We start from the raw sequence: 10,593 nt of genomic DNA, 5'->3' as shown, positions 1-10,593 counted from the left end.
ATTTAATACTGTATTCATGATGTAAGACACTATCCATGCCTTTAAAAGAATAAAATTCAATTTTTTTAAAAAGTTTTTAAACAATTACTTTTCAGATCCTTCTCTCAAACGAAATCTAAATTTATATCCTTGTCTTTCAACATTCTCAAAGCCATTATACACATTAAAACTGTGTTAGTAGTACTAATCAAACATATTTTCAGTACTTCTCTGTTAGTCAATGTGCTAAGCCCTAAGGATACCCTCCTGAGCAAAAGAAACACCATCACATGGACAGTTGTTGATAAAATTACCTTTGATGAAGGCGTCACTTATTGAGAGCTGTTGTCCTCCAGCGTCAGAAATCAAATACTCTGCATACGAAGGAGAGAACAGAGAGGAAGGAAAGACACATGACTATAATGGGCCGGCATAATTATATAGCGAGCACACCCACACACAACAATGTATTACTCATATAAAACCCATCACTGCTTTGTGAACTCAAGAAAGCTTCAGACTAAATTTTTTTTTATACTTGCACTTCATACTAAACTTAATAACTCAACAGAACCATGAAACAGTTCACCTCAGTTCAAATGTCAGATAATTTTTAACATCATTTTTCCAAATAGTAAATATTCAGATACCAAAACTGAAAGTTTATGAAAACTAAAATCTTTAGTAATTTGCATAAGCCTAAAATATTACATTGCTTTTCTCATATGTAACTGTATTTTAATACATAATGACTTTGTCTATATACAAGGTAGTTCCCAGAGAAGCCATCTGAGAAAACAATGTAAGGTTTTTTAAAATTGCAGAATATAAACTATAAAACAAATTCATATGAAAGTGACATTGGCAAAAAAAAATAAAGATATAACTTATCAGATTTTTAATAGTTTTGAATTAGATTTTGTTTTTCAAAAATTCTAACCCAACATTGCCATTTGCCAGGAGGTAACTCCTGAACAGGCGCTGAATGCTTTTAAAAATATTAAAGTGAAACTTACTCTTTACTTCCCTTTGAACTTTCCTCTAGGAGGGTGACCAAGCATAGCTCAAGTGGGGTTCGGTATACTATGCAAAGCAAGCCACAACACAATTTAACTCCTTTAAGGTGAATGTTCTCCACAAAATTTTTTCTAAGTTCATTTATAAACAAATGGGCTTTAAAAGGACCTATGTTTATGAGCCACTATGATCATCTTCCCAACCAGGAAGCAGAGAAAATATTTTATTTAGAAAATTCAAGTGCACCATGCCAAATACAATAAAGACAATGTTATGCTTTATTTCTATATTTCCCTTGCAGAAATGAATAATGCTAAATTCTGTTAGTTCAACTAATGTATTACAAGTCTTTTACAAATTTTACTTTTCACCCTAAAGCTTAAATACAAAGGAGACTCCAGAAATTGTGGATTTTCCCAAACATTTATTATGAAAAAATTTCAAGCATACAGAAAATATTGTATACCATCTACCTACATTCAACAATTGCTAAGGACTTGCCGTATCTTTCTCTTCACATATACACATGCTTTTTTCCTTGACCATTTAAAATTACACACATCACATTTTACCAGTACTTCAACATGCATCCTTTTAAAATAAGGGCACGCTTCTTTATAGCCACACCACCAATTACAGACTTAAGAAAACTGTCAATATCTGTTTTTCATTTTTCTGGTACTAAGGATCAAACCCAGGGCCTCATGCAAGTTAGGCTCTGCCACTGAGGTATATCCTCAGCCCCTGACAATACCTTAATATCATAGAACTGGTCCATATTGAAATTTATCCAACTGTTCTCAAAATATCCTCAAACATATAAGCAAAAAAGTTCATACATAATATTTGGCCCTATGCTTGCTCATTCTCTTTTAATCTAGAACAGATCTCCTACCTTTATTCTTTTCCATGATAAAGAACTTTTAAGCAACCCAGGCCAAATGTCTTTGTGCAATATCCCACATCTGGATCTGAGCAACTATTCCTTCATGGTATGTTTAATCTGCATCTCTCCCCCATGTTTTCCTGTATATGGGAAATTATATCTGGAGGCTCAAGAAAGCCATTATTTTCTCTTTTTTTTCAGGTCATACTTGCGATAACTTTCCAAGAATGGCTCAGAATTCTGCTTGCACCACATAATAAAACACATTTCAATTGTACAATTCTCTAAGACCAATAGTGAAAAATTAACCAAATCAAATGTCATATTTTAAGTGCAGATATTTCAAAGTTTTTGGTTTTTTGTGGTTTTTTTTTGTAGATGGACACAATATATTTATTTTTATTTGTTTATTTTTATGTGGTGCTGGGGACTGAACCCAGGGTCTCACACATGCGAGGTAAGTGCTTTACCTCTGAGCTACAATTCCAGGCCTCAACATATTTTATAAACCCAAATTTCCTCAGTCATAAAAGATAGAGGATAATTGGTAAAGAGCATTGCTTTTAATTCCAATGGAAAAAATCAAACATAGTTAATCCCACTTGTATTTATTTAAAGGGAATGAAAACAGGCAGAAGAACTCTAATCTTTCACATACTCTTTTTTTTTTCCATACTGGGTCCTGAACCCAGGGCCTTGCACATGCTAGGTAAGTCTAAGATATATATATATATATATATACCACTGAGATATATATCTCTAACTCTTTTTATTTTGTTTTAATACAGAGTCTCACTAAGTTGCCCAGGCTGGCCTCAAACTTGAGATTTTCCTGTGTCAGCCTTCCCAGTAGGTGAGATTACAAGCATGCACTACCATTACCAGCTCACTTTAGGAATCTTTACTTTCTGATAGGATAATTTTAACAACAAAGAACAAAATATTTTTATCACATTTCAACTTCATAAAGTAAATGGAAAAAGAATGATTCTTAGTATTTTAAAAAATAGTAAGAAAAGAAGGACACAGAGGCACACTTCTGCAATCCCATCATAGTGTAAACTTAAAATAAGTACTGAACAACAGTAAATACAAATTGACAAAGCCCTACAGTATAATTTAGGATCATCCCTTTCCTGCTGCTATCAAATTATTAATTGCCCTTTTAACATTTTGTCCGACCATTAAAATAAGCTATAAATTACTATGCTAATATTAATTGTTTCACTGCTGAGCTCCTACATTCCTAAACACACCATGCTATTTGTGTGTTTCTCATACAAAAATTCCATAGTACAATGGTGAATATGAAATTCTAGGATGTAAAGAAGATAGTGGTTAAAGAATATAAAGTTTCAGTTAGCCAGGGGAATAATTTTTTGAGATCTATTACACAGAATGATGACTATAATAACTATAATATAATAACAGTTTATGGATCATTTCAAAATTGAGAAGATAGTAAATTTCAAGAGTTCACACCACAAAAAATGATAAATAAATGAGTTGATGAATATGTTAATTAACTTGACTTACATTGTATACATGTTATTAACATCTCTCTGTACCCCATAAACACATACAATTATAATTTGTCAATTTACAATTTTTGAAAAGCTCCAAAACCGGTACTTTAAATAATAAATATGATAACCTCCTTCAACTCCCTCTTTAACAGATTTCTAGTGCAAAATTCATTGTTGTCTAAAATGTTTTTGAGAACCATCAAATGCCTAACATCATATAAAATCGTATATATGATATTCTCCTTATCTAATGACCTCATATTAACATAAGATGAAAATGGGGTTGTTTTCAAAATGTCTTATTTTACTAAACCAATGCAGCTGCCCTTTACCACAATCCTTTTCTAAATATTACAGTACACCCAATTCACTAAATTTTCCTACAATTTTTCCAACTCCCAATACCACATCAAGAAACCATCTTAAAAAATGTAACTCATCTATCAATAGTCATCTAGATTCTGTATTACCTTACACAATTCTTACAAAATAATCATCTCTGGCTCCATGACCTCAGACCCAAATTCTTTCAACAATCTTGCATGTGGTCTGCCTAAACCTGGCAACAGACTCACTGAAAATAGCAGGACATTTTCTATCTCTTCTCTCTCTTGGGCTTTGCTTTCCCCTTAACCTTGTGTTCTTTCCTGACAAGATAAATCTTGACAGAGAAAAAGAAAAGTTTCTTTCAATATTATACTGACTTCCCTAAATAACCGTTCTAATTTTTCTTTCTTGCTATGGCAATATCTTTTCTCAGATATCCTTGGCCTTTTCTCCAACCTTTAGTAACATCTCAATCTTTAGTGCCATCTAGACTCCTGCTATCCTGTCATTTTCCTTAGGAGTGCTGGTCCCTCTTTTAGATTCATTATCGTAAGAACATTGCCACTCACAACTTTTTTAAAGGTTTGAGATCAAAGAAGTTTCAGAGGAGTATGATGGCTTTTTCAACTTCAGGTGCTTCCCTTTTTATTCTTCCTGAAAAATGTGAGGTTGTGCTGTAAAAAAAGGCATTATTGGAACCTCCTGATCCATTCCCCTCTCAACACTCTGAAGTTAGGTTTCCTAAAATACACGTGTGACTGTGCTCAGTAGTGTGTCCCTTGCCATTATGAATTCTATGATGATAGATCACTTTCTTCAAGATTTTCAAAACTTTCTTAACTTTCCAAGAGGTAAAAGCATCAGCAAGTCATAAATGTATTTTATATTCTGCTTTTAGTGAAATTAAACTGCCAATACATATGTCCAGAACAGATGTCCTCTGTCATGGTATACTCTGCCTCTGATCCACATCTGTAAATTAATACTCAAAAACATCACAATATCCTCCAGGTGACAGTTAATTCTCACAAAAGTGTCATGTCTGCTTCACTGTCCTTTCATGCACACCCATATTTTCTCCATCATTCATCCAATTTCTGTTTTGAGGGTTTCCATAAAGATGTATACCTTACTTATGTTCCTTGCTAGTCAAATCTTCTCCTATCCCACACTCTCTAAATTTCTTATCTTTAAATAAAATACAGCTTATTATTTTAACTCTTAAAGACATTCTACCACATCTTGATAACAACTTACATTGACAATTAAGAGAAATTTGGTTTAGAAATGTAAATTTCTTTCAAATTATTTTAATAAAGATATTTAAGTTCAAAATCTTCCCATTTGTTACATTTTTTAAGCTCAAAACAGAGAGGAACAAAGAATTAGGAAAGCAGTCCAGATCTAAGTTCAGAGACAATCTGACCTGAGAAAACTAAATGCTTAAAATTCAAACTTCAGGTAAAATCATACAATAAAATACTTTATAATAATGACTTTTCAGTTATTATGACATAATAAACTCCCATAATTATTCATTTAATCATTCATTTTTTTTCATTTATGTACTTTTACATAATGCCATGTTAGGGCTATAATTTAAATTGGTTTTGATTATATCCAATAATGTAAATCTCACCATCCATTTTTTTTAAAGGCATTTTATTTTTTATGTACTGCTATCTTAGATTTTAAAAATGATTTATCTAATTTTTCCTTTTACATCAAATGCAATTTGGATATGGCTATTATTATTATTATTATTATTATTATTATTATATAAGTAGACTAATATCAACATAACTAAAAATAACAAATTAATTCACTTTTTATTAGAGAAGAATTTTTTAGTAAATATACTATATGTATAATAGGCCTTTTAAACTCCAGTAGAAAGATGTTTTAAATGTGTGAATAATTTCCCCCAATTTAATTCAATCATCTGAACAGGTTTAAAAAATATGTTATTACAAAATAGCATAGGTGAATAGGCTTTAAAATGTTAAACAAAGAGAAAAGAATAGAGCAGAACATCCATGTTATAAATGCAAAGAAATGCCACCTTGAAAGTTGCACATTATGGGAAAAGCAGTCAGATGTAGGTCCTTTTAAAAGACTACAAGCTTTAAACTGGGCATGGTGATACTGAGGGAGAAAACAAGAAACAAAAAGAACCAACCAAAACGATGTAGGGAGGAGGTGTGGGGAAAATGAGAAAGGGTGAAATAAAACCCACATCAAATCCCCTCAGCCATACTGGAACAGAGGAAGCCAGAAGGACAAGCTGGCATGAGAGCCCAGCTCTCCAGCCTATTTGGATTCCAGATGGTGACTACCTCCTACCTTTTTGGTCAGCAGGGTGAGGGGGCACATGTGGGTACTTGGAGGGCTTCTTGATATGGAAGTTCACGTTGTCCAGCTCCACATTCAGGCTGATAGACGCAGTTGAGTCACTGTCCACTGTGGACTGGAAACTGCTGACTGAGGTGCGCTTGCTAGGACTGGCAGAATCTTTTAGTGTTGGGGAGGGGAAAGAAATATAGGGAGAGGAGGGGAGTAAAAATGGGTTTTATCAGGGTATTAGAGGAAAGGAGAAAAATGTTTTTAATATACAAGCCCAATGTGCAATACAAAAATGGATACAGTATTTTCATGTACTTCTGTGTAGACTTAATAAAATTTGAACAAAATTAAATATAAAATCAATTTTTAAAATGAATAAGTATATTGGAGGTTCTGCAGAAAGAAAGTCTGATATCATAGGGAAGAGGTGAGAAAGTTATCTGCTATGATATTATTTGCTCAGAGTTATTTTTAAGCTGCTGCAAACTATAGACTACGGTAAAATCTGAAAACATACGTTGCCTAACAAGTTAGTATCTCAAGAAAATACTGTATCTAAGACAAGGATTGCTACTAGATGTTTACATCCGGTTGAAGCCATAAATTTTAAAGCAGATTTTTTTTCAACGAAATAAGTAATGCACTCATTTTATCATACACACATAATGATCCATAAAAACTAAAATGTTAGAAAGTAAAACTCACTAGCCAAATTATCGTCACCTTCTTCAGCTATCTGTTCTGTGTCGCTGTCATCAAACTTATGCCTTTAAACCAGGATGGCTCAGAGTGTCCTTCCACAGAGTTCATGGAGTCACTGTCCTGAGAAGGTGTCTCAGAAAATTCTGTACTCTGAAAGTATCAAGACAGGATCCAAGCAACTGACCCTCAATGTCAACGATGCTGGGGGTATCACACAAGAAATAAATTGTACCCAATATTTTTATAAACATAACTGAGTAAATTTATTTAGAAAAATAAACAAATTAACAAGAACTAAGCTATAAAATATTATCATACAGGCAATTCCATTGTTAAACTGTAATTTTAATTAACTAGAAGTCTTAGGTTAGCATGTTACAAACACAATATTTCTTTGATATGGAGTTTACAGGGTTTTATGTCATCCTTTAGTTATCAGAAAAGACTACACAGCATCTAGTCTAACCTTAAACAAACTCTGGGTCACATCCTGAAAAAATAACTGTCATACTTTAACAAATATACACCAGTCTTCAGGGTCATTTCTAACTACTGAGTTTCTCATTTTAGGTGCTAGGGATGTGCCTCAATGGTAGAACACTTGCCTGGCAGGGGTCAGGAAAGACATGCATTTAATCACTAATACCTCAAAAAAAATTTTTAAAGTTATTTAGTAAACATACACACACAACATATATATTTAGTGTGTGTATGTACTTTATATATATATAAATATACATATATGGTTATATAAATATTTTTAAAATTTTCTATCTTTAAGTAATTTTCATTTCCCTTGAGTTAGAAAAAGATATTATTTTATCATCAGTGCACAGTTTAATAGTACTAAAGAGTCAAAATCTGTTTCTATTTACTTTCCATTTTTCAATCATTTTGTTATACATGCAACTTTTAGTTATAAAAACATAAACAGTAAAACTGAAAGCTATTAAATGACAAACTATAAGTTAACTATAAAACTAAGCCAAGTTTAAGCAAAACCACACCAAATAAAGTATTTAATCCTAATAGCAGGTTTTCATCTTTATTAACTTACTTTAAAAAAAAAAAATATTTTGGGCTCGGGATGTGGCTCAAGCGGTAGCGCGCTCACCTGGCATGCGTGCGGCCCGGGTTCGATCCTCAGCACCACATACAAACAACGATGTTGTGTCCGCCGAGAAATGGAAAATAAATATTAATTCTCTCTCTCTCTCTTTCTCTCTCTCTCTCTCTCTCTCTCTCTAAAAAAAAAAAAACTTAAAAAAAATAAAATAAAATAAAAATTAAAAAAATATTTAAAAAGGAGAAAACAGCATTGGGACTAGTGGTATAGCTCAATACAAAAAAAAAAGTTGTAACTTTCCTCAAACAGCAAGGAAAATCTATTAGAAAAAAAAGTTTCTTTGGTTAATTCAATTACTTTTTATTCTCACTGATGAAGAAAGACTTCAAAACATGCTTGTTACATTCTCATTAGGAGTAAAAAATGAAGATTACCTGCAGTGGTCTGTAGAGTGCATACTCATCCCTGAAAAGCTGGTCATGATGACTAACACAATCCAGCCAACGTCCATCAACCATTGCTTGTCCAATTGCTATAGCTTGTGCCCTGAATTAAGAGCAAGAAACATGAAATATTTTAAAAGTCAGTCAGAATAATTTTATAGTATAAGACATAATCTTTTTTTTTCCAGTTCAGAGTTCGAATTTCAAATTATCCTTGGACAGATAAGGAATAAAACAAGAGACTGGGGAGACTGGATGCAAATTAAAAAATTCCTCTAGATACCATAGTAAAGGATGAGAACCTATGGTAAGGCAGTCCTAAAAACCTTATTTTAATTACAGGAAATACTCAATGCATGCACACACCCCTCTCCATAATGGAAGAGTAAAAACATGCTAAAAACAGCATGCCTCCTACAAAGAACTTACAGTCTTGATGAAACAACAGTAAATATTACAGATATAGATATAAAATGTATGTATGTGTTTATCTGTGTATGAAAGAAACATTTTATTATGGAGCATTTCAGTTTATAAAACACTTAATCAACATTTATTTCTTTCCCAAAGTTCATTCACAGGACCAAAATATTTCTCCCATGTTGGAACTAAAGGGCTCAAGTCATAAAAAGATTGAATAATTTTACTAAAGGCACAAAACTAAAGAGATATAGCAAAAAATTGGAATCCAGTTCTTCCCTGTTTAAAGTTATTTCTCTTATTTAAACATTTGTTTCTTCTCATAAGAGGAGAAGCAGCTCATCTGAGCAAGTTGTAAAACCTACGGGAATATGTTTGTTAGTTTGAAAGGTTTTAGGCCCTTTCTGTTATTCTTTTGATTTGTAATCCTCCAGACATGGCTTATAAATCCAATTCTCAACACAGGTTATAATGTCTAGATTGGAGAACAGTAACAGAAGAATCTTTTAACCTTAGAATCTAGCTACGTTCTCCAATCTTGCTTTACTAAAGAGTTCTAAGTTTGAGGAATTACCACATGCTTCTACTTTTAATAAGATAAACTTTGACCCCCCCCCATATTTGGCTCCTTCCAACTATTCTCTACTGGTGAAAACCAGATGGAAGGAAGGTTGACTAATTAGTTCCCCAAAACCATCAAATACATTAAAAAAAGGGAATCTACAAAGAAATGTTATCCCTATATCTTCAAATATGTGTCCTCATTTAAAATAAATTAACAAATAATATCAAAACCTCTTTCTTAAGATCACAATACCTGGTAGCAATATGACCATTTCGGATTAGCCAGTTAACCAATTCCTTTCCTACAATGCAATTGGGATGGGTTCTCAGCCAGTACTGGTGATCCTGAAACTCCATTCCACTACTGTGATGGCAGATTTTTTTCCACAGGTCCTTTAACTGAACACTGTCCTGCAATACATTGAGAGCAAGTGTTACTCATAAGAATGCTATTTACCTGTACAGATGCTTTCCTGTGATTTTCACATTCATAAAAGGAACTTTGATTTGCATTTCTTTAGAGCAACTAATTTTTTAAAGATTCTTTTTTTATTGGTTGTTCAAAACATTACAAATCTCATGATACATCATCTTTCATACATTTGACTCAATTGGGTTATGAACTCCCATTTTTACCCCAAATACAAATTGCAGAATCACATTGGTTACACACTCACACTTTTACATAATGGCATATTAGTGACTGTTGTATTCTGCTACCTTTCCTATCCCCTACTATCCCCCCTCCCCTCCCCTCCCATCTTCCCTCTCTACCTCCTCTATGTTGTTCAATTCTCTCCCTTGTTTCCCTCCCCCTTTCCCCTCACAACCTCTTATATGTAATTTTGTGTAACATTGAGGGTCTCCTACCATTTCCATATGCTTTCCCTTCTCTCCCCCTTTCTCTCCCCCCACTCGTCTTTGTTTAATATTAATCTTTTCCTCATACTCTTCCTCCCTGTTCTGTTCTTAGTTGCTCTCTTTATATCAAAGAAGACATTTGGCATTTGTTTTTTAAGGATTGGCTAGCTTCACTTAGCATAATCTGCTCTAATGCCATCCATTTCCCTGCAAATTCTATGATTTTGTCATTTTTTAGTGCTGCGTAATACTCCATTGTGTATAGATGCCATATTTTTTTTATCCATTCATCTATTGAAGGGCATCTAGGTTGGTTCCACAGTCTAGCTATTGTGAGTTGTGCCGCTATGATCATTGATGCGGCAGTATCCCTATAGTACACTCTTTTAAGATCCTCAGGGAATAGTCTGAGAAGGGCAATAGCTGGGTCAAATGGTGGATCCTTTCCCAGCTTTCCCA

At 33.3% G+C, this 10,593-nt stretch overlaps 1 protein-coding gene across 1 annotated transcript in view; it reads right to left on the bottom strand.

Annotated features, from left to right (window-relative positions):
* Window positions 1–6,067: 6,067 nt before the first annotated feature.
* Window positions 6,068–10,593, bottom strand: part of LOC144252295 (1-phosphatidylinositol 3-phosphate 5-kinase-like) — a 31,067-nt gene continuing 26,541 nt past the window's right edge. The window contains 5 exon segments of the mRNA XM_077794712.1: window positions 6,068–6,246; window positions 6,784–6,843; window positions 6,846–6,930; window positions 8,281–8,392; window positions 9,527–9,684. Coding sequence (XP_077650838.1) covers window positions 6,068–6,246; window positions 6,784–6,843; window positions 6,846–6,930; window positions 8,281–8,392; window positions 9,527–9,684 — 594 coding nt within the window.

The sequence above is a fragment of the Urocitellus parryii genome, unplaced genomic scaffold (assembly GCF_045843805.1).
Source record: "Urocitellus parryii isolate mUroPar1 unplaced genomic scaffold, mUroPar1.hap1 Scaffold_40, whole genome shotgun sequence".
NCBI lineage: Eukaryota > Metazoa > Chordata > Mammalia > Rodentia > Sciuridae > Urocitellus > Urocitellus parryii.
Note: the sequence above shows the minus strand (reverse complement) of the source record. Positions and strands in the feature narration are given on the sequence as shown.